The following is a 26,233-nucleotide window of genomic DNA, read 5'->3' as shown; positions in this document are numbered from 1 at the left end:
ATTGAGCGAATTGCAACTTGACTGATTACATTTTCACTAAAATATTTCCATAAATAAAACATTTATTCCCTATTTGAATAACATTAGATTTAACGAGTGCTTAGGTTTGCTGCTACGGGGAAGGTAAAAAGTGTTTTTTGACCATATGTCAATAGTAGCCTATTGGATGAAATAAATAAATTTGCGAAATGTTAACAATAGATATCCATAAACAAGTAAACTACAAAAATTGTTATTTTCTCTGTGACCGTTAGGCATACAATTCAATTCAATTCAAAACTACTTTATTCATTTCCTGTACATAATACATTGAATAGTGTCAATAGTTGCAAGTAGGCCTAATAGTTATTACATACATTTCTAACATAACAAAATAAAAACAAAATTTCACAAACTTAAATTTTTTTAATAAAGTCTAAACAAAAAATACAAATTGAATTTGTTTTTGACCTCAAAGACTATTCAGCTCTTCAAAAGAAAAAAATAGCCTTGCTGATGAGAAATCTTTTTAATTTATTTTTAAATATTGTTTTGGAAGTCTCTGATTTAATTTCGATTGGGAGATAATTATAAAATTTTGATCCCGCATACATGGGTTTTTTCTCAAAAAGTTTTAGACTATGGTGGCCAATTGCAAGGTTTTCCGTAATTATGACTATCCCCAACTCGTTCCAAATCATGAATTCTGTCCTTTACTGATAAAATTGTTTCATAAACGTACATTCCGTAAATTGTCATTATATTTTCTGATTTAAAATGTTCTTTATTAACAGAAGTTTCAAAATCTAAATTGCAGATAATTCTAATAGCTTTCATTTGCTTTTTTAGAATAGAATTCAAATTGTAATCACTAGTTGCACTATAAAGTGAAATCCCAAAAGATATACTTGAGTGGATGTATGAAAAATATATAACTTTTAGAGTTTGTTTTTCACATAAGTCAAATCAAATCAAATCAATTTATTGTTGTAGACATTTCACAATGCTTTAACAATCGTCATAAAATACATAATGCTGTTACATACATAAGGGTTTCAATCTAGATAAAGCAAATAATCCTGATGTGATTTTGGCAAGTAACTTTTCAACGTGACTGTTCCATTTCAGATTTTTATCAATTACCAATCCCAAGAATTTAATGTTGTCCATACTTAGAATTTCTGTGTCCTCGAGTTTGATGATTGGTTTATTTTGATCCCCTAATTCTCGAGTTTAAAACAAATGAAATTTGTCTTATCTGGATTAAGAAGCAAATTATTAGAATTAAAAAAATTATTTAAAACTGCTATATCGGAATTTGCCTTAAGTTCAATTTCATCATTTGATTTTGCAGTGATTTTCAAATTAGTATCATCGGCATATAGGCAAAGTTCACTCAAGTCACTGAGTTGGGGAAAGTCTCTAAAGTAACAAATGAATAATAAAGGGCCTAAGATGGACCCCTGAGGCACTCCAAATTTCACATCTCTAATAGAGGATCGGTAATGAATTTTATAGTGTTTGTTGTTTTGGTGAATTAATAACATTAATTAACAACATCGCTTCAATATACTAAATTAGGCTATTTCTTTTTTTAAGCTCTATAAAACGGTTTAAAAATAAATTGCAAAATGTTTTGTTTTTAGAGTCAAAAATGGGAAAACCCCATTTTTACCCCATAAAACCCCCCATAAACCCCCGTTTCCATGGTCCGATTATGCTGGATCGCGAACTCGTTAGAATAAACGTAGGTTTACACGTTTGTACCAAATTTCATCAAAATCGGATCATTTTTGCTTGAGTTATCGCGCTAACGGACATATATATATATATATGAATTTGAACGAATGGTGTTTTTGGCCTCTAGGGACCTCAAAATGAAAAATTAAATCAGTCCCGGGTCCAGGTCTTACCATGAGTACTACGGTAATAGCTTATTCCCTATATGGGAAATTCGCTAAAAATACAAAACACTAGAGTATTTCTACCACTAGTGTACCTGTTGCTCCAATTCGAGCAATTGCTAAGTATTACAGGCGTTATTTTAAAACGAATAACAGTCATAATTTTTTATGAATTTAAAAGAGTTGACTCGAAGATAATGGAAATACTCAAGATGTACATAACAGAACGATATAATCAACATTTCTTGTTAATATCTTATCATTTTTCAAAATCTGGTCTTGGTTTTAGTGTTTTCTACAAATAGCCTTACTCATAGCCGCATTATGTTGTCCATAATAATAACGATTATAAATTTAAAAAAAAACATTATTTATATTATTTTTTCTCCTTGGTGGTGTTCTATGACTTTCCTATTATTATGAACTCATTACTAGGCTAAGTCCCACATGGACAAAGGACATTTTGAAAGTGCTATTGTCAACCAGCAACTTGGACCTCACCACTATTCAAGAAGCTATCTATGGATCAAACCACCAAGACTATGTGTAGAGTCAAATTGTGATTAGATAAATGATTGGCATTCTGAGGCGCCTCGGTGAGTGTTCAGTATTCTGTATGACTCATATTCAGTTTTACTAATTGACTTTCAGAATTCTACAAAATTGATCATTGTACAATAAATTGCAACTCTTCTTGTTAGTGCATGATATCATCTTATCTTACTAATATTATAAATCTGAAAGTTTGTGAGTTTGTGCGTTTGTGTGTGTGTGTGTTGCTCAATCACACATAAACTACTGGACGGATTGGGCTGAAATTTTGCATGATGATAGCTTTTGCACATTCCCAATTAACATTTAGGCATATTCTTATCTCAAAAATCCTTTCGGGCACCGCCCCAGTGGCTCTGTAGTTTCCCATGTTAATCTTATGAGTATTCATATTTAAAGGGAACTAGTGGCTTGTAGGGACATAAGTCCCTAAAAAGCTCAAATGTAAAACAACTTTTTGCAATACCGGTATTTAAACAAACTCAGAATAACATTATCTATGTGTCAGAATAGGCATCCCTACACCATATCTTTTGTGTAAAAACCAGTTTGTTGTTCTTCTTTGTTTGCTTTTGTTGATGTCATTTTCAATAAATAATTTGAATCACTCCAGTGGTTTAACATGAAAAGGCAGCAAACATATCATTGTTTGTGAATAAATACTGGTTTACTAAGGTAGCTTTGGTCTTGTGGTTAATGAGGATAAATAAAAGCTTCCCTGTTTGGAATTTTAAAAATTCATTGGAGGTTCGCCTTCAGATGAATTGAAGACGCCTGCAATTTCATCTGCAGTAGGCTTATTATACCTACGACGATCCATATTTATCCTGTCTACAAACCTAAGTTCAAAACATCTTGAATCCCTGGTGATTTTTATAAAAGTATGATCGAATATGATTACTCTACGTTGTATATTCACTGCACTAAAAAAATTTACTTACGAAGGAATGCAAATACACCATTTTAGAACCAATAACATTTATAGGTTATTTTAGTTGTATATTTACACAACCTTAACCTTAAAATGTGTATAAATATAAAGAAAACAACATCATTTAAAATAAACTTGAACACATGATTTAAAAATAAAAACAAAACAGAAGTTAGATTTAATTTCGACTCTTTGATTATTTATACCGAATATTTATTCTATGTCGTTTATTCCTTTAACACGACAATAACGTAAAAGCATGAAAAAATGAAACTTGAGTATATGATTTAAATATAAACAAAGAATGCAGACGTTTTTCCGACTAATCTTCAATATTTCAGTTTTATTATAGTATACATTTCATAGTTGACTGCCTAAAAGTAAACCAAATGCTTGTATTGATCACTGTTTTCAAATCTGTGGCACAGCTGTTTTAATTTCAAAAGATGTAAACAAATTAAACCCCATGTTGTTTTAATGGGAAAAGTTTTATTCTGTTGCGAATTTATGGTAAAAAAATAAGAAAAATGAATAGTTTTCCCTCAAAATTCACGTCAAGACCTTTAAAATAAGACCCCTCCCATCCTTCTACGGCCATCCAGTCACTCACAATTTCTTTACAAAAATTTGACTTACGGAATTATATATATAGATTAAAGAATTTAGTCAGCTGTTTCAACTAAAAAATGGTTCTATGATATGCAAAAGCATTAAAAGTTATAAGATTTACCAACAGGGTGCAGCACTATAATTTTTTTGCATTAATGAAAACAGCTAATTTAAGCCATTAACTATTTGAACTAAGCAGCAACAAAAAACTGTGATATGCAATGAGAACTGTCAGAGTTGGACTGTTTACAGTTATGTTTATGTTTTTAATTTCATGAATAATTTGTGATATTTTGCAAATTTTTAATAATTTATTTTTTGTTGTTGTTTAGGTGAAGGGGTAGATCATTATGGCTATGTCAGATTAGATGTGTAATACTAAAGTATAACGTAAATTTAAAGAACAAAATTTTATCAAAATGTGTCCACCCCCTTTGAAAACGCAAAGCTTTAGTAGGCACTGCGGGGTGCCATGCTGGGAAACTCAGACCCTGCCCCGCCAGTCTGCATTGCAATCTGTTTAATCTTCTTATTTTATCCCTAATAGTACCAACAGGATGTCAAATGACATTGGTGACATTCTGAAATATAAAAAAAACTTTTTCCCATCACTGTTCAATTTGTCAAACGACACACAAAACAATCCTTTCGTCCTTCTCTCAAGTAAAAAAGGATCTGTTTGGATTCTTCTTCTACGTCGATGTTTTCTCCTTAACCCTTTCAGTGCTATGAAACGATATATCGTTGTTTTAAAAAAACCCTAAGGGATATAGAGAGGAAGTTTATTTTTAAAAAGAATAGCAAAACGGCCATTGGTGACCTGCATGTTCATAGGATACACTACCAACCACTTAGCTAAAAGATTCGCCCAATCCGATGATTTCGAGGTGTATGTCTAAACCAAGGATTATGAACACCTCACTATGCCCCAGTGGTTGTAGTATATCGCTACAAACACACAGGTCACCAATTATTTGCCACACAGGACGGGATTCGAACCCGAGCAGACAAATGCCACTGGCCAAGTGACACACGCCCTAGCCTTCTCGGCTATGTGCTTGAAGACTGGGGAGTCAAAAACCGGTATTTAAGCTGTCGCCACCGATTGCGAACAGATGGCGCTGCAGATGGTTGTTCAATGCGTTACTAAGTAGCAGCACCAGTTAGTCACGGACTATTTAGATGCAATCTTTTAGTTTTAGTAGTAGTAAATGTGTTCCTGAGACTTTGCTGCAAAACATTAGTTTCCCTAAAATGGCTATATTACGATAACCTCATCCAACTAAATCAGGGTTAAATTCAATATTAGCCTACATTGTAAACTATATGTCTTTTGATTTTATGAGATTTCGGTTTCAAATAATGCTATCAGAACATAAAAATTTATAGGAAAACCAGGAAAATTACAACAAAAACTAAGTTTTATTTAATGTTTACTACAAATACCGGGATTTTTCTTTCTTATATATTTTCTTTTGTGTTATTATTCAAAATTAGCCTAATTAATAAAATAGTGAAAACATGACAGTTAAAATTCAACAACAGGTAATGGAATTAAAAGGCAAACAAAAAAGTCTTACAAAATATGAATTATTGGCCTAGCACTGAAAGGGTTAACAAGAGAAGGAGAAGGAGAACTTCTTCCTCCGGCGACATCCTCACAAATGAGTAGTCCTAAAGCCAGTAGAGTTCGCTGTTGTGTTTGCTGAGTCGTATACCGATACGACAACTGTCGTGAGGTAATACGAACAGTCGTACTCACATGCGTCCAAGTCGGTGTGTGTGTACCCATAGTCTAGGACTCTAACGAGTTCTTTATTTAATAATCCTTTTGAGTTTATTGGCTCAGAATATTAATTACAACAATGCTAACAACGTTTAGCTGTACTTTTAAGAAGTGCTCATCATAGCCACTCGAAATATATGTGTGGTTGTATTTAGAATTTTGAATAAATTAACGTGAATGTGGATAAACCTAATTGACTAGAAACTTAAATAAAGAGTGAATCGGTCGTTATACTTGGTTAAATCACCAAAGTAAACGTGTCGGGAAAATTAGACTCGGTCAATCACCAGATTTGATAAGGGGTTTCTTAAATCAAATTAACGTAAGACGGTTCGGGGTAACGGAATAAACACTACGGATATCGTTCGGGTGGTTTAAATAGTTTTCATGGCGAGTAGGAGTCGAGAGTATGCGTGCAAAAGACGAGAAAAAAACGTGCAAGTCGCGTGCAATTACGGGCACAATTAAAATTAAAATAGAACTTCTCTGCAATTTAAATCAAACAAATAAATATATCGGTAAGCACACAGTACCTGAGGACTCCACCACCAAGGGGAAAATTATCTCTGACTCACCGGGATGATTCGGAAGTTACTGTTGGCGACCTCTACAAACGGCACGCATCTCGACAGCTCTGAAGCGGGTAGGCAACTGATCATGAGGTCTGCATTTCTGGCCCTTCTTTGCCCTCCCCCCTGGTGGGTGGGGTAGGTAACTAGCGCCCTCCCCTCTGCGATGACTAGAACCCCTCCTAACCTGCACCTACGATGCCGCTGTCAACGCGGGCGCGGTTTACCCCGAATGTAGAAAATTATAATAACTTTGAATAAAGCTTTAAAAAATGTATTCTTACCGCTCGGCAGGTTTTGGGTCGTTACACAATAATCAGCAATAATATTGCGTACTACTTTCATGCTTGCTCAAACCCCCTGGACTATAGGCTACACCTATATTAATCTTAGTTGAAAATGAAATTATAAATAAACAGCCTATAAAAAACCTTGCAGATTGTTTGAACAATGGTTTAGTTACCAAGACAACATAGGCTATATACGTACTAATTACATCTGGTGTGTGTTTCCTGATCAAGTTGGGCTCTAAATCTAGATTTATTTGCAGACAAGTTCTTCAGAAATATACACAAAGATTGTAGAAGTTCCACATCAATTGGCAGACATTTGAAAGAACTACAATTTACACAAATGTATTTAGCAGACATCCAGTGGTATGATAACTGAAGGGAATTTTGAATAAGACTTTCTTCATTAATAACATAGCTTACCTTCGGTGGCGTAAGGGGCACCGAGGTCCGACTGTCACCGCTCATCGCAATATCAGAAAAAGGTGACATTGTTTCTGTGACCGTGGGAGACGTTGATGATATCTTCAAGAGCTAAGAAGATATTCAAGATTTTGCCGCAATAGCGGAAAAAGTTATCGCCAATTCCATGACTACGGGAGACAATGATAAAGTCTGAGACCAAAAAAGATAGTCATGATTTTTCCGCAGTCGCGTAACAAAGATTACAACGTGTCTGTGACCACGGCAGATGAAGATGATGTCTTCAAGAAAGAAGATATTCATGATTTTCCCTCCATCGCGTAAAAAAGATTACGTCATTTCCGTGAACGCGGGGGCGAACATGATGTATGCAAGACTAAACAAGATATTCATGATTTTGCCGAAATTGCGTAACAAAGATTACGTAATTTCCATGACCGCAGAATACGATGATAATGTCTTCAAGAGCAACAAAGTTATCCAAGATTTTTGCAATATTGTGGAAAACAGTGACATCGTTTCCGTGACTGCGGGAGACGATGACGATGTCTTCAAGACCGCGGATGATGTACAAGATGTTGTTGCGGTCACGGAAAACGGTAGCAAGTTTCTATGACCGTGGGAGATTCTGTAAGATTTGGCTGTGATCACGGAAAACGATGAGGATGTTTCCATTAGCCTACAATAAAAAAATGTCCGTGAGATTTTTTGAATTTTGCCGCAATCACGGCTTTTGCTGAGATAAAATAATAAAACATAAGTGGTATTAATTTGGGGGGGGGCGCCATTTACATGTATTGCGGGAAAGGTGCCACTCGATGTACTTACTCCACTGCTTACCTTTAGTATTTTGATTTCTTTGCCCAATAAACTTTGAGATTTTGCTAGATTCTTCTTTGTGATACTTTTAATTGCAACAACTTGAGAATGATCCTGGAAAAATCAAATAACATATTAATTCACAAATAACCATGAAAAGTCTTTTGCTATCCCCGCTTTCTAGCAAAGCTAGAATTTAAAACGAACTTCAAAACGTCTTTATTCATACACTTAAAAATTGCTAGTATAAAATTAATGCTATCATATATATTATAACGTGACAGGGTTTTTATTTCACAATTCTGAATCAACTACTTAACAGATTTTCATGATTTTTGTAATGATTTTCATAGACTTTTTAAAATTTAAATATTAATTTCTAAAAAATTTTAACCCTAAACTAAAATTATGGTTTCGACATTCTTTAGTTATCAAAATTATTTTTCTTTCAACACAATTTCAACACAATCATGAAAATCTGTCAAGTGGTTGATTCAGAATCGTGAAATAAAAAAAAAAACCCTGTCACGTTTTAATATACCTATGATGTGTTTGAATAACAAAATGTTTTTCTAGACAAAAAAATATAAACATCTAGGCCTACTAAAAGTTATAAACATTTATTGAAATGATCATTTTACATAGGCCCTATACAGCTACTAAACTTACTTCATTTCATCTCCAATAGTATTGCCTAAAATTGTTTACTTTTACTTTATCTCTTGATAATACATTTATTTGGTTTTGTTTCAAATTTATCCAAGCCTTTAAACTTGTTTGAAGGCAGATCTTTGATTGCAGTAGGTAAAACACTATACAGCTTAAGTACAGTTTCCTCAACACTTTTTAAGGGCCTGGAATAATTATTGTGGGCCTACTTAATTAATATGTGATTCTTTTGCCTAGTAGAGTAATTGTGGTAGATTTTCACAAAACAATAAATTGTGGACATTCTTTTTCACATAAATTAAGCAGTCCAAAACATAAATAGCTGGAAGAGTGAGTAGTTTTAGAAGAACAAACAAAGGCTTGCAGTGTTCTCTAGGCCTAGTTCCACACATTATACGTACAGCTCTCTTTTACAGAATTTGTAATTAACCAACAGAGGAGTGGTTACCCCAGATAATAGTGCCATAGGATAGATACGTGCATGGTAAACAGTTAGGTTACAAGTGCATCAATTGAAACAATCATACTCAAAACTCTAAGCAGAAAAATACTTCCACATATTCTGTTAACAGTGTCAATGTGAGTTTCCATCCCAACCCAGGCTCAAGATAATTTCCCAAAACGGCTAGAAGTATAAAGGGTAAATATGCATTTTAGGGTTTGCACGCGATTTTTGAAATTTTTTTTTTCATTCTACTCGAAATTTAACGCTGATTCCGAAAATGACGTTCTTTTTCCGCGGAAAACGACCATAACGCGGAAAAACGACCAAAACGACCAAAAACTTTTTTTACCAAAACACGTCATGTGGGTACTCAAATTAACCGTAATATTAAGCAGATCACGACTATGCAAGAATTTTTTGGATCCGAGGTCAAATAAGCGAGATTTTCACGTAAATATGCGATGCTATTTTGGATTTTTGCTCTAACTTTTGTCTGTGTTAAAATACCAGCTGATCAGGATCAGCTGGTCATTATTTTATTATAATTGTTTATGTTTTAATTTAACAGGTAAAAGGGATGATACTATGCATAACCTAACTTAACCTAACCTACCCTAACCTAACGAACCTAACCAAACCTAACCTAACCAACCTAACCAACCTAACCTAACCTAACCAACCTAACCTAACCAACCTAACCTAACCTAACCTAATCAACCTAACCTAACCTAACCTAACCAACCTAACCTAACCAACCTAACCTAACCTAACCTATCTAACCTAACCTAACCTAATCAATCTAACCTAACCTAACCTAACCAACCTAACCAACCTAACCTAACCTAACCTAACCTAACCAAAATAACCTAACCAACCTAACCTAACCTAACCAACCTAACCTAACCAACCTAACCTAACCTAACCAACCTAACCAAACCTAACCTAACCAACCACACCAACCTAACCTAACCTAACCAACCTAACCAAACTAACCTAACCAACCTAACCTAACCTAACCTAACCAACCTAACCTAACCTAACCAACCTAACCTAACCTAACCAACCTAACCTAACCTAACCAACCTAACCTAACCTAACCAACCTAACCTAACCTAACCAACCTAACCTAACCTAACGAGCAACATGGCAGTGCTACTACAACCAATGAATAGGTTGGTACTGAAAAATTTCCCAATTTCAAGCATATCTCCCATAATTCTCCCGACTAATTACCCATTATTTTTTACACATTAAATTACAACGATAAACCACGTTAGATGTCTCCCCCACCCAAAACCCCAAATTCCCACCTGTCCCCTAGTGAGTTGGAGTTATTGCTGGTAGTATCACGTTTTCGTGAATATCTCGCTTATTTGACCTCGGATCCAAAAAATTCTTGCATAGTCGTGATCTGCTAAATATTCCGGTTAATTTGAGTACCCACATGACGTGTTTTGGTAAAAAAAGAGTTTTTGGTCGTTTTTCCGCGTTATGGTCGTTTTCCGCGGAAAAAGAACGTCATTTTCGGAATCAGCGTTAAATTTCGAGTAGAATGAAAAAAAAATTTTCAAAAATCGCGTGCAAACCCTAAAATGCATATTAACCGTAAAAAGAATTTCAAGAGTCTTTTGATCATTGAGACAGAGACTATTTGCACAGCACCAGTCGTTTATGGTATTAGATGTGTCATCTAGTCTACTTTCTCAAGGATTCAGTACTTTTTTTAATAACAGAGAGGGCCACCCCATCTGCAAGTAAATAATGATGCAAGTGAACCCATCATGAACCTGATTGGATAGGCCGTTGATATGAATAATAAAAAATGAAGGGCCTAAAACAGAGCCCTGCGACATACTGTACTCAACTAACTTAAAACTAGACATAATCCATAAACGGCAGCCTGATGTCTATCACTAAGATATGATTCAATGAGAGATAGGCTAAGGTTTTGGACACCATAGAAGGAAAGTTTGATTTTCGATTCATGATTCTTGGCTACAAGCCTAGGTCTTTATGTGGGTAAGCCTACAGTTTCTTAACTGGGCTGTGCTAATAACGATTTAAACTAGGTAAGTTACTGATGATTTGATAAGTAAACCTTCATGCATTTTTTTTTTCATTATCAGCAAGTTTTGTTAGTTAGGTTAGGTTACATTATGACACTTTTTTTATACTTGATATATAGTACTTAAAAATATCGATTATTAATCAATATTTTCAATTCGATTGTTTCAATCGATATTAGCATAGCCCAGTTATGAAACACTAACCAAAATTTGTTAGGTAGGCCTAGGCCTACTGTATTACCGATTTGTAGGCCTAAGTTGAAAATGTTTTTTTCTAGCCTATATATTTTAGTAACATACAGGCTACAGATTCCCTCTAAAGAATGAAAACTAGATCATTACTACGCTACATAACTTAATATTTAAATTGGTAGGGAGGGCCAAATTCATTTATTTTAAATTACCTATATACTCACCGATCTCAAGTGACCTTTAAACACAACAGCAAATGCTCCATGTCCAATTAAGTCCCTGCTACTATACTCATAGTCGCCAACAACTTCCATTGTTTCCAATAATGATAATAGGCTAGGCCTATTTAGATTGTCCAGCAAAGACGTATTAGGAATAGGATAGCCTAAATATGCTCACATATTTCTCAGGGGGTTGAATTCCTAAAGCCAAAAATTATAGCTAACACACTGCGAGATAACTAAACACTAGAAAACACTGTTGATACATATACTTTGATATTTAGGAAATTATTAAATAATGACTGAACTGATATGCGCCTATTTAGTTTTCATCAATATGAATGAGATCTGCGATCTGACAGAGAAAGACGAGAGACGACACAACATTACAAACAAGAAACAAAACAACCTACCCACCCTACCACTACCAGCCTTGCAGCAGTTGCAGCCTACCAAAATTTTTTTTAACTCACACACATGGGAACAGCTGACATAAAAGTCAATAAATTGACGGTAAATTCCCTCTGAAATAAGCATGGACGTTTGCATTCAATCCGACAATCTATATATATAAGATCCAATGTATGTTTGTTTGTATGTATATATGTTTGTTTGTCCTTTATGGACTCCGAAACCGCTCAACAAATTGTAATGAAACTTTCATGGAATTATTAAGCATTATTCAAGGATGGTCTGTATGAAGTTTGGTGCAGATCCGTCAAAAAAGGGCTCCGCCCCAGTGGCTCTAGGTTTACCAAACAGGGTGCAGCACTATTATTTTTTTAAATTTATGACAACAGCAATCGTTATTAATATTCTTATGCCTTGTTATTGTTATTCATGGTCATTCTGCATTGTTATTGTTTGTCATAGTTTTATAGCTGTTATTGTTGATTGCTTGTATTGATGCAATTGCTGATGAAATGTTGTTTTGTTGTAATATAATGTTTTGTATTTATACTAGTGAACCTGTGCGGCTCAATGCCCCGCAAAATAACATATGAATTTAGAAAACAAATTCATCCTGTTATTAATATTGACTCGACGTCGAAAATTAAATACAATAATAATAAAGCCTTAGAAGGGAAGCAGTCCAGTCATTTTCTAGCTGTATGTGTATTATATTTAGTATATTAATAAGTGTTCAAGTTCAAGTGTGTTCCTAGTTATTTGTTAAAGATTTTAAAACACATTTAACAAAACATTTTATCATATCAAACCAAAAGGCCTATGAAGCATATTTTGAGGGTCTTACAATGCTGTTTGAAGAATATACTTTTAAAAATAAACACTAAAAAACAATATTTTTATCACAAAAGCACTTCCACGAATACTACGATTTTAGTCTTAAAGTTACCTTCAGGAAGATTACCCTGGTCAGAATTTTCCGTAATGAATATGCGTATCCTATTAAAAGATGTAGCCTTACTTAAAACAACATACAATATAGTTGCTCATGACTGAAATTGATCTGGGTAAGAACAGTGCTGATCTTTAAATAAAGGGTTTGTGCTGCAAATGCCAAAGATAACATAAATTAGCATCTTTCCATTTTAAAAGGTAACTTAAGTTTGTTTCAGACGGGCACATTTTTATCCTCGAAATCAACATATGTCCCCACTTACTTGTCCCGGTTAAGACTTTACATTCTATTAAGCTGTTAACCATTCTGATCACATGAAGCCTTGTGCCATTAATGAGGCCCTTTTGATGTATTAATATTCCACATCAATAAAACCACTGCCCCCTTTTATTAGTCTAATCTGAGTCTTGGCAATACACTGACCTCTATATTTAAAAACTCAGTTGGATTTTCTGATGGATGTCTCCGCCTTTGTCTGTTTTCGAGGACCCACTCTTCTTCCCCTTGCCATACTGACAGTTAATTACCTAACTTGTCAAGTTCATGTACTAATTCATTAATACTGTTAGTTTATAAAGAAAATTAGATAAAAGTTACTTGGCTCGGTGCTTTCATAACTGCAAACTCAAAATACACCCAGAAGTAAAAAAGACTCAAGTTATTGGTAAAAAAAAAAAAAACTATGTTTGTGTAACAACATTATTCACATGAAGTAGATGATTTGTTTGATTTGTCAATCAGCTGTTTTATTTACATAAAACGATTTAATAATGTCAAAGATTTGTGAGTTTAAATACATAAACTATTATAGTAAAGTTTTCTAAATCATGGTAACTTATTCTCAACTAAATTTTACTATTCCCAACATTAAAATAAAGTAGGGCCTATTAAGATCCATTATGGGTAAACTTTAAGGTACACAATCCTTGATTGAAATGTAGTATACATTAACAGTCATAACACACAGCAATAAATTATTATGTAGTAGACTTTGACTATTTTCAAGTAACAAACATATGTTTCTGTAAATAAAAATCATCTCCCATGTTATCCTTATGGAGAAATGTGAAACTTTAAAGGGCCTCAGGGCCTCACTCTCTAATCCTGCACAACTTCACGTTACGCTCTTTCCAATGACACCAAAAACATGACAATCGGTTCAGTAGTTTCGGAGGAGTAATTGTCACAAAATATCTGCTTGCGTATTAAATAAGTACTAGTTGCTCTGCCCGTGCTTCGCTACGGGGTAAGAATGCAGAAAAGAATACTTTGGTTACCTTGGTTACTTTGGTTACTTTGGTTGTTGTTTATAAGATACTATTATATAGGTACTATAAGAAACAGTTACAACACACTTACCAGGAACCATATAGGCAAAGGCTCAATCATGCTTATTTGATTATTTAAATTAAGATCTCTTAATGTATTACAATCACTTTATATAGTGTATTGCATTAAAAATATATGCAAAATAATAATTCATTGAACACATGGCACCAAGAAACAATTCTACTTGTAAACAAATTAAATTAAACAGCAGAACAGCATTTCTGACAACAGCTGGAGTTTCATAACAATATTTGTTTCCCATGTTAATCTTATGGAGAAATGCAAAACTTTAAAGGGCCCCAGGGCCTCACTCTCTAATTATTTCCCTATAAAGAAAGTTTCCTGCACAACTTCACGTTACGCTCTTTCCAATGACACCAAAAACATGTCAATCGGTTCAGAAGTTTCGGAGGAGTAATTGTCACAAAATACCTGCTTGCGTATTAAATAAGTAAAAGATAATAGATAATCTTATTATAATCTTAACTGGTTGTATAGTGGTTTAAATTACCTTGTTCTGTCCAAAACGATCCTAAGTAGTTCGTAGTGACTACAGCTGTTTCGTGCTGCAGGAGCACATCTTCAGGTCGGAAGAATGTCAAGCAGTCATTAGATATTCCTCATGATGGAGTTCGTCAAAAGTTTATAGTAAATAAACTAGCTGTGTACCCGTTCTACGCACGGGGATCTTATAATATTCAGTTGAAACCTTCTTATATAACGAACAGCAGTTGGTTTGCATATTTTAAGATATGCTGGCCAAACTATTATACATAGCTTCATTTTATGTTGTTTTTTGTTGTTCCGGATCGGTATGACAATCAATAAAAGGTTAAATTACCTCTGTGTCTGCCGGTCGATCCTATAACGGTAGGCTTACTTTTATTTTTACTATCTGATCTCGTTTGCATGGCTCAATCACGTCCTGGTTGAAGTTCGTTCGCTACGCTCACTCACCTGTATGTTGGAGCTCGTTCGCTGCGCTCACTTTCCTTCAGGTTAGCTCGTTCGCTACGCTCACTTGCCTTCAGGTTAGCTCGTTCGCTACGCTCACTCGCCTCCAGGTTGCAAATTAGCTGTTGTCATAAATGTAAAAGAAATAATAGTGCTAGTGCTGCACCCTGTTGGTAATCCTTGTAACTTTAATGCTATTGAACATCACAGAACAGAACCAACTTGTTTAATTGAAACAGCTGTTAAGATTCAATAATTTCATTTCTCATAAGGTTAACATGGGCTTCCAGAAATTCCACGTCAAAAATCGACAAAAACTTGATTTTCAAGGGTTTACTGTTAAATATCTAACTGTCTCATATTCGATGAAATACGTCTAAAACCATCTCATATATGTATAGTATTTGGAAAATAAGTTTCAGGCGGGACAGTGCTATAGTTATTGAGGAGTAGTTGTAATAAAGTGCGTATTTTAGCGTTACCAAGAGAATGACAGATAGACAGACAGACAGACAGACAGACAGACAGACAGAAATTGAGATAAGGTTTGATTCGGTTTCTCTGACCTATGAAATGTAAAAATAACCAAAAAGTTCATTATTCTAAGCAATGTACAGACAAAACTCTAATTTTATTTATATAGATAACATAGACACGACATAAAAACACAAAAAAACGAAACTGAACATTTAACACTGGTCGACCAGGCGGTAACGAAACACGTGATACGGCACCGGTTGAGGGCAAGTCGCGACTGTCACGTGTCGTCAGCGTTGACTCCCGCCCCTACTCCTATGATATCCTTATCTCGTTCTTTTGTTGTCTTTCTATTAAGGATATGAATGGCAGTGTTGTAGATAATGTTAGACTCGAATGATAATTTTTCGTTCAATATATGCTGTGGGTTTTCCTTTGACGCCTTGTAAATTTCATACTCTTCAACTGTATCCATGTATCGGCCTTTATTAGGCTGGTTTTATGCACCGCGACAGCCGCGAGTCGCGAGTCGCGCCAAGTCTTGCGGCTGACAAAAATGTCACGCGACAGCGACACTTTTTTGTCGCGTAAACTCACATCCGGTGGTGGGGGAATTAAAGAAATCAGTCTGTTCTCAATCCAATGCTGTGTGTTGTGTTTTGATGTAGAAGTGATTATTAAGTTGTTTAAATATAGACCCTGTAGTGTTGTACACGTTAATGAGAAACCCCCAGTTATTTAAACAACACACACAATTTACAGTTGGAATTGGGTCAACCCTCTTAAAAAATTCATTACATAATATAATGATGTAATTTATATTATAAATAAAGAGTAAAGAACTCATTTATATACTAATTATTAACATTAATCAATATAAATATATGGAGAATATACCACGCGGAGTATGAAAAATACCACTGTCGCACCGCGACTGTCGCGGTGCATAAACGTGCCCATTTGATCCAATAGAACTTGAACCGCGCGCGACACATTTTTTGAAGCTGCGATTCTAAAACCTGTCGCGGGTATTTAGAGTCGCTCCGCGGCAGTTTGTCGCTGTCGCGGTGCATAAATGCTCCCATTTAACTCAATAGAACTTGAGTCGCGCCGCGACTCGCGACACGCGACTGTCGCGGTGCATAAAACCGGCCTTACAGAACTGTACTATTTCTAAATTATTGTGAATATCGGTGTAATATTGTGGTTGTGGGAAATTAGGTGGTTTGCGTACGCTGATTTGGAATTTGCCTTAGGCTTGTGTTCCTTGAACCTGGTAGAAAAAGATCTTGAAGTCTGGCCAATGTAAAAATTGGGGCAATCGTTACATTTCAATCTGTAAATTCCTGTTTTTTCCATTCTATTAGTTTCAGGTTGGCACTTTTCTTTGACGATGGTTGAGAGTTTATTTTTGGTTTTAAATGATACAATAACGTCATTTTTAGCCAATTCGTTTACTAGGGTGTGGTTCAGTACAATACCGTAGTTAGCGCTGACGTATCTTTTATTGCTGTCTTGTGGTCTGTTATTGTTTTTATTGCGTTGTCTACTAATGAATTTATCGATCAAGGAACTATTGTAGCCATTTGCGACTGCTATATGCTTTAAAATATTTACTTCGATCGTTGTAATCAGTGGGATGGAAAGTAAGCGGTGGACAAAACTATTGTATGCGGCGGTTTTATGGTTATGTGGATGGTGTGATAACGAATGAATTGTCTGATCAGTTGTAGTAGGTTTTCTGTACATTTTAAAATTTAAATGGTTATCGCTTCTGGTAATGGTGACATCTAGGAAATTAATTGATTTTGTTTCTTCAATTTCAAGGGTGAATTGCAAGTTCTTGTGAAATTTATTTAAGTATGTATGGAGAAGGTTGATTTGCCTCTCGTTACCATTGAATAAGATGAGGGTGTCGTCCACGTACCTACTATAGTGGATAATTCTATTGAGATTTCTGTTGGAATCGGACCAAAGATGTTTGTTTTCGACATGGTTCAAGAATAATTCAGCGAGTATACTTGAAAGCGGTGAATCCATTGTTAGTCCCTCGTTCTGGATGTAATACTTGTTCTCGAATTCGAAGTAGTTTTGCTTCAGGACGTTTTGGGTTAAGATAACCAGTTCTTCTTTTGCCTTCGATGGTAGTGAAGAATGTTTGTCCAAATTGTTTTTAAGTAAAATCATTGTTTCATTAACTGGAACGTTAGTAAATAGATTGACGACATCAAAAGATGCTAGGATGTAAGAATCTTTTAGTTTTATGTTGGAAACCTTATTTACTAAATCTATGGTATTCCTGACACTGTGGTTGTTTTCGAGTACTATTTCTTTTCTTATTATTGTATCAAGTTTTTTGGCTATTTTGTAGGTGGGGGCAGGTGTGAAATTTACCAAGGGCCTTATGGGTACGTTAGTTTTGTGTATTTTTGGTAATCCTCATTCCTCTTAACTTGGGAGCTCTAGGGTTGGTAACTTTTAAGTTTCTAATTTCTTCATTAGTTAAAAGGTTATTACAGGAGGATATTAATCTGTTGATTTCCTTAGAGAAGGAGGTGGTGGGGTCTTTAGCTAGAGTTGTGATGTTATTGGCATCGATGAAGTCCTGGACCTTGCTAATATATTCATCCTTATGTATGACGACTGTGCAGTTACCCTTATCTGCCTTTGCGATAACGGCGTTGTTCTGTTGTAACTTGAGTCTGATACTTTGAGTGACTTGTTTCAAAGATCTATACTTCGATAAATATTGTATCCTAGGTTTGGGGTTGTTCATGTATTTGTGGGTTTTGTTGGATATCATCGCTCTGGTGATGTCACGTGTCATGTTGTTTTTTAAACACTTAACGACAGTTTCTGCATTTAAAAGTTTAGAGATTAAACTGTTTTTCCTGTCGTTCGGAAAGTTGAAGTTGAGTCCTTTGTTTAATAAAGCCAATTCTTGGTTTGAAAATTCTATGTCTGTTTGGTTCAATAACCTAGGGTGGAAATTGTGTTTGCATGCTATTGTTTCGATTTTGATCTGTGCCTTTGTATTATAATGTTATATTCACATATCAACATATGTTAAATGTATCATATGTTAGTTGAAGGCTTGAAGGTAAACAATATCAGTCATGTTTATGTTTCAGTCTTGAGTTGCATTGTAAATAAACTTCTGAACTTTAAATGTTAAAGCTTCTAATTTTATTTATATTTTCTAACTAAAACATGGTGTCAGGTGTATTTTGAAACCTAGAAGAAATAATGGAAGTATCTGGATTGTTTAGGTTGCCTGAACCTATGAGTTTTGGAGGAAATGTGTACTTGGTCATGATGGATGCTTACTCAAACTGGTTGGAGCTGGTTAAAATGCCATGTAAATCAGCAACGTCTGTAATATCAGCATGCAAAGGCATCTTCAGTAGATTTGGCCCTCCTGATATAATGGTAGCGGATAATGTCCCTTACAACAGTGCCCAAATGAGGGAATTTGCCCGTGAATGGAATTTTGAAATTGTGACACGCAGTCCAGGCTATGCACAATCCAATGGGCTTGCTGAAAGGGCAGTTGGAATAGCCAAAGAGTTGATTTTGTTGAAAGAGTTGGATTTGAAAATGGCTTTATTGGAGCGTAGGAACATGCCCGTTAAGCATCTGGGATATTCTCCAGCTCAGCTGATGTTTCAACGCAGGTGTAAGACAACAATCCCTGTTACCGAGGAACTGCTGAAACCAACGCTGAATGATGGAGTACAAGACAGGTTAAATACAAGACAACAGCTGCAGAAAAAATACTATGATCGGTCAGCCAAGGACTTAAGGGTTGTAAGTAATAACGAAAGAGTTGTCTTCAGAAATGAAGGAAGGTGGGAGCAGGGAAAGATTGTTAATCAAGGACCAACTCCAAGAAGTTACTGGGTAGAAGGTGATAACGGAGCTACATTAAGAAGAAATCGCCGCCATCTGAAACCATCACTCACTCAACTAAACAATTCCCAGTCAGTTCCAAGGCAAGACGAGCCAGTACAACTAAGACCGCGTAGAGAAATCAAGCTACCATCAAGATTTCAGAATACAATATAATGGTCTCAAAAGAAGGGAGAAGTTTGGTTGGTTATTGTTTTTAGTTAATTCTTTCAAATTTATTTGCTGTTTTTTAAAGGGGAAAGATGTATTATAATGTTATATTCACATATCAACATATGTTAAATGTATCATATGTTAGTTGAAGGCTTGAAGGTAAACAATATCAGTCATGTTTATGTTTCAGTCTTGAGTTGAATTGTAAATAATCTTCTGAACTTTAAATGTTAAAGCTTCTAATTTTATTTATATTTTCTAACTAAAACAGCCTTTACTAAAGAATCAAATTTCTTAGCTTGGGGTTTCTTTTTGTATTGTACTTTCTTTTATTGAATTTGGGATTCTAACTGAAGAAATACATCGTTTTGCTGTGCAGGGTGTAAGTTGTTCAAGAGTGTGAGATGTTTCCCTAAAAGAATTTTATTTATCATACTCTTTTTAGCGTACAAACTTTTGATTTCATTCTTTATCCAGATTTTTTCGGCAACTCTTTTAGCTTTCCTGGCAGCTGTGGAATTGTTGGAAATTTTTATAGAAACGTATTTTGGTACAACTCCGTGTATTCTAGACATTTTTTGTTAAAATTTATGTTCTCTATTGTTTTAAACAGTTTTAGCTTGACATTCTTGTATGAATAGGCCAGTTTAGACTGACAAGTTTCCAATTTCATGATGGTATGGCCTCTGGATCTTCTGAATTAAATTCTGAATTAAATTAAATTCTCCCGACCTGAAGATGTGCTCCTGCAGCACGAAACAGCTGTAGTCACTACGAACTACATAGGATCGTTTTGGACAGAACAAGGTAATTTAAACCACTATACGTTAATTCAGACGATCCAGAGGCCATACCATCATTAACTGGTTGTATTTTGTAAATGGCATTGCCGTGGAAAATAAAAATGAAAATGAAACAGCTAATTTGCAACCAAAGGGTGAGTGAGCGTAGCGAACGAACTTCAACCTGGAGGTGAGTTAGCGTAGCGAACGAGCTCCAACGGGAACGCGCCAAGGCGCCACCACGTCAACCCGCCACCACGTCAACCCACCATCAAAAAGAAGAAGAAGTTTGAGGTGGCGGGTTGACTTGGTGGCTCGTTGTCGGGGTGGCACGTTGACTCTAGCGTGCACGACAACCCGCCACCTCGGAAAAATTTGTGGTAGTGGGTTGTCGTGGTGGCACGTTGTCCTGGTGGTGCTTAGACGTGTTCATACACGTCAACCAGCCACCTCTTTAGTGTGGTGGCGGGTTGACGTCTACGTGTGTGAGGTGGCGGGTTGACGACACCGAACATTGAGCGTACACGACAACCCGCCACCTCATAAAATAGTGATGGTGGGTTGACGTGGTGGCACGTTGTCGCTTACATGCGAGGTGGCAGGTTGACGAGAGTTAACATGGGGTGTACACGACAACCCGCCATCTTTGTTGGCAAAAACCGCTGTTGTCTGTGTATTATAAAATGCATCACTTTTTGCAGTTTACCTGGACATGTGTTATGAAACACATGTCCTATACATATATGTACTATTTCGTACATTAGTTATTGTTAGTTAATTAATTTTCGAATCGTTTTCCTATAATGATCTGCCATAGAAATAAAGTACACGCAACCACGCAAGACAACTATTCCTTTTAATCAACGGTTATTGTTTAAAAAAAATTGTAAGATAAACTCACTACAAATTAACGATTAAGGGTCATTCTAGAATAAAAATAAAAATATTAATTATGTTTTCGCATATTTTCATTGAAGACAAAACATGAAACTTAAATCATTTTGAAAAATAAGTTATTAGTTTCTTAGGATTTTTTGTAGGTGTATACCTGGTACAATACCCATACTTATTTTCTTTTTTTAGCATTATGACAATGAATTACAAAAGAAGTTACCTAAAACTTCATTTATTAATTGTAATTCACGTGTGTATGGCCTAAACAAAAATGATGAAAATGTATTGTTCGGTTATAATTTCTGTTAAAACCGTATTGTGGTGAAAATAGTAATACATTCAACCAAAAACATAAAACAAAATATACATCGTTGATATAGAGTACAACGTACAACAGAATAAAATGTGCTTTGTGTGAACTAGCGCGCACTTTTTTTTTAGAGGTTGGCGGCCTCTTTTAACCTTGCATTTGCCCGTCCACATAGACTACCCGCCCGTGCGTGGAACGTTTACAGCAAAGCAAGGAGTGAGCCGGCACAGTACAAAGGTGAACTGTACTGATAAATTTAAAATTTTAGTGGCAGTGACCAGGATCCGAACCCACGACATCACTGCCTTGAGCCCGAAGTCCGCGATGCTACCGACTGAGCCACCGACTCACTATCAACCTGATCACTAATCAACCTGTTTTAAGTGAATTTCCCATATAGTGAATAAGCTATTACCGTAGGTCTCATGGTAAGACCTAGACCCGGGACCGATTTACTTTTTCGTTTTGAGGTCCCCAGAGGCCAAAAACACCATCCGTTCAAATTCATATATATATATATATATATATATACATATATATACAGGGTGGCTGGTCATCAGTGTGACAACATTTTGTTGGCGTAAGTACAAAGTAAATGCAGTGTAATGATGCATATAAAAGGTTCCAAGTCCAAAAATTAGCTTCCCAAAGAATTATTTTATGTTTTTCAAAAATAACTATGTTTTCAAACTTAATACAGTTATTTCTCAATAACCTGTTAATGGATTTGAGTGGACAATGTAATTTTCGTGTTCTACATTAAATTTTGAATAAGAATAAAAGAATATGACGGAGGATCAGTTGTAAAAACTCCATTGTAAATAGATTCAAAAATAAAAATTAAGATGTTTGATAAAAATTAAAAAAAACATTGGTCTATTGTATTCGTTCACACCCTGTATACAAGAAAGTGGCCGATTATGTTAAAAACTGCGCCATTTTATAAGCTTTCCAACCATATGCTACACTATTGAGGTTTAGATATTCTGTTGTTTGTTTTAGTGATTTGAATACCAGAAAACAGGGTGTCTTTAACATTTAAAACATAGAAAGCCGGCATGTATTAAGCAAAAGTTGTATTTTTGTTTCAGCTTAAACAGTAAAAACAGTAAAAAAGTTCCGTTTTCTGGTATTCAAACCACTAAAACAAACAACAGAATATCTAAACCTCAATAGTGTAGCATATGGTTAGAAAGCTTAAGAAATGGCGCAGTTTTTTTTACATATTCGGCCACTTTCTTGTATACAGGGTGTGAACAAATGCAATAGGTAGACCAATGTTTTTTAAATTTTTAACAAACACCTAATTTGTATCTTTGAATATATTTACAATGGAGTTTTTACAACTGATCCTCTGTCATTTTCTATTATTCATATTTAAAATTTAATGTAGAACACGAAAATGACATTGTCTACTCAAATCCATTAACAGGTAATTGAGAAATAGCTGTATTAAGTTTGAAAACATTGTTATTTTTGAAAAACATAAAATAATTCTTTGGGAAGCTAATTTTTGGACTTGGAACCTTTAATATACATCATCACACTGCATTTACTTTTTACTTACGCCAAACAAATTTTGTCACACTGATGACCAGCCACCCTGTATACATATATATATATATATATATATATATATATATATATATATATATATTTATATATGTGTCCGTTAGCGCGATAACTCGAGCAAAATTGATCCGATATTGATGAAATTTGGTACAAACGTGCAAACCTACATTTATTCGAACGAGCTCGCGAACCAGCATAATCGGACCATGGGATCAGGGTTTTATGGGGTAAAATGGGGTTTTCTCATTTTTGATCCGAAAAACTTTAAATTTCTAAATTTCTCTCTAGACCATTTTGAAGAGCTTAAAAAAACAAATAATTTAGTATATTGAAGTGTTTTTGAATGTTCATTAACTACGGAGAAAATTAAAAACATTGTAAATTTAAAATTCCCATGTTATTCTTACGGAGAATAAATAAACTGTTTTAGTTAGCTTGTTTATGGATATATTTTAATCAAATTTGGCAATTTGGTTTATTTCATACTAAGCCATCAATATTCCTATTGAACAATTACACCTCAACATCTTCCCCGTAGCAGCAAACCTAACTACTCACTAAAATTAATGTTATTTAAATAGGAAATAAATCTGAAAATTTATAGGGAATGTTTTAGAAGAAATCAAGCCGGGTAAATGGAAATTCGCTTAGTATGCAGGTTTGCTGCAACAGGGGTATTTTTCTATTTAGAAGAATAATTCGAGAAAGGATGCAGAACTAGACTCAACCCAACCGGGTAATGTACTTTGACCTCTGAGTCAAGGGTATTGCCCAGAAAAGTTCATACCACACATTGGACAGGTATATTCCAAAAAAACTTATTAGGAGATATCTTAAACACAGATTTCTATTTAATTTTTGATGTTCTGCTTGAAATTCCATTTCATGCTTCAGGAAATACCGTACCGTTACTTTGATTATTCGGAGGCCACTTGTTTTAGAGGGATTTTTTTACCTAAGACCAAAAATAACTACATAATTAGAAAGAACATACTTTTATTAACTTACTGTCCAAATTTGACATGATTGATTGCAATTAGGGGTTTTTGAGTTATGCCCCCCAGAAGGCAGCCGTGTCGGCGAAGATTGAGTTGAATGCATCACCGCCCCTAGCTGCCACATGAACTCCACCGAGTATGTATGTATGTATACTGCACGCTGTGGCGGTTATTTTAGGTTGGGTTTCCTCGTTTCGTTTTGAATCTAACGATACCCCGATACCCCATGAGTGACGATACCTGAGATACAGGCGGTGACAGGTAATGCGCGCGCTCCGGCCATTGGTCAACGACCTGACCTTGGCCTACTTGGAGGGGATTTGGCTATGGTATGACTCATCTGGTATCATTCCATTCATAGCGAAACTAAGAAAGTCCAACAAACATATTTAGGATAACCCAACCTAACATAACCGCCGCAGCACGCTACGTATAAGGGTGGCCTCCGGACAATGCCAACGTACCATTAATACCGTACTTACTCTTGGCACAATGGGTTCGGGGCATTCCACTAATGTACTGTTGAAAATTGTCTGTAATAATTGATTCATATTTAACAAAAGTATCTTTACTAACTAAACTAAATCCGTGTACAGCTTGTAAACAAAACAAATCAAATATAAACAATAACAATAATCACATAATAATGACATCTATCAATCCATCTATCATTTACTATATCTATCTATACTATTATAAAGAAGACGTTGTGTATGTGTGTTTGTATGAGATCTTACTAATATTATAAATGTGAAAGTTTGTGTGTTTGTTTGTTTGTTTATTTGTTTGTTTGTTTGTTTGAAGTTCAATCACGCTTTAACTACTGGGTGGATTGGGTTGAAATTTGGCATGATGATAGCTCACATTCCCGATTAACATATAGGCATATTCTTATCTCAAAAATCCTTTCGGACTCCGCCCCAGTGGCTCTGTAGTTCCCCATGTTAACCTTATGAGTATTCAAATTTAAAATTGAGAATTAAAGAATTTTGTCAGCTGTTTCAACTAAAAAAGTTGATTCTATGATATGCAAAAGCATTAAAAAGTTATAAGATTTACCAACAGGGTGCAGCACTATTATTTTTTTTGCATTTATGAAAACAGCTAATTTGAACTAGGCAACAACAAAAGTGCAGTGAGAACTGTCAAAGTAGGATTGTTTACAGTTGTTATGTTTTTAATTTTATGAATAATTTGTGATATTTTTCGAATTTTTAATAATTAATTTTTCTTTATTGTTTAGGTGAAGTGGTAGAACATTATGACTATGGTAGATGTGTAATACTTTAGTATACCGTAAATTTAAAAAGAAACAAATTTGATCAAACTGTGTCCTCCCCCATTGTCAAACGCAAAGCTTGAGTACAACTTAAGCATTTTATACTTATATTATATGTCAACCCCGTACGAAGGACGGGTACTCTGCTAGTACTTTATAAATGTGAAAGTTTTTATGTTTGTTTGTTTGAAGTTCAATCACGCATAAACCACTGGACGGATTGGGCTGAAATTTGGCATGATGATAGCCTACATTCCCGACTAACATATAGGCATATTATTATCTCAAAAATCCTTTCGGGCTCCGCCCCAGTGGCTCTGTAATTCCCCATGTTAACCTTATGAGTATTCATATTTAAATGGGTCTGACTTAGGGGAGGTACGAATGAGGCATTTAGTTCTAAATTCCTCCGTGAACAGCGCTGTAGTAGAGAGCACTTTGGCAATGAAGGTTTACTAATCGCAAAAATAGTTCTGTTCATAAAATAAAATTATAAATGCCTCAAATTCAATTTTATTATTTTTTAATTATAAAATTAAACTATCATAACCTAACCGAACTAACCAAACTTGCTGATAAAGAAATAATATAACAAAAGTTTAGTAATCGGAAAAATAATTCTGTTTATTAAATAAAACTAGAAATTGCTCAATTAAAATTTTATAATGACATGAAATTAAACTGTAATAACCGAACCAAACCAACCAAACTTGCTGATAATAAAAAAATCTTGGACAAAAAGTTAATGCCACCAGCGG

At 35.0% G+C, this 26,233-nt stretch overlaps 1 protein-coding gene across 3 annotated transcripts in view; it reads right to left on the bottom strand.

Moving 5' to 3' along the window:
• LOC128991777 (serine/threonine-protein kinase ULK2) overlaps positions 1-11,845 on the bottom strand; it is a 157,158-nt gene extending 145,313 nt beyond the window's left edge. For all 3 annotated transcript variants that reach the window (XM_054414998.1, XM_054415171.1, XM_054415083.1), the window contains exons 1-2: positions 11,459-11,845; positions 7,884-7,976 (exon numbers count right to left, since the gene is read on the bottom strand). In XM_054414998.1, coding sequence (XP_054270973.1) covers positions 7,884-7,976; positions 11,459-11,548 — 183 coding nt within the window. In that variant the 5' untranslated portion in view covers positions 11,549-11,845. The remainder of the gene's footprint in view (positions 1-7,883; positions 7,977-11,458) is intronic.
• Positions 11,846-26,233: the final 14,388 nt, after the last annotated feature.

This window comes from Macrosteles quadrilineatus, unplaced genomic scaffold (assembly GCF_028750875.1).
Source record: "Macrosteles quadrilineatus isolate MER2022 unplaced genomic scaffold, UCM_ALF_1.0 Scaffold_1__1_contigs__length_201487025, whole genome shotgun sequence".
In the NCBI taxonomy this organism is placed as follows: Eukaryota; Metazoa; Arthropoda; class Insecta; order Hemiptera; family Cicadellidae; genus Macrosteles; species Macrosteles quadrilineatus.
Note: the sequence above shows the minus strand (reverse complement) of the source record. Positions and strands in the feature narration are given on the sequence as shown.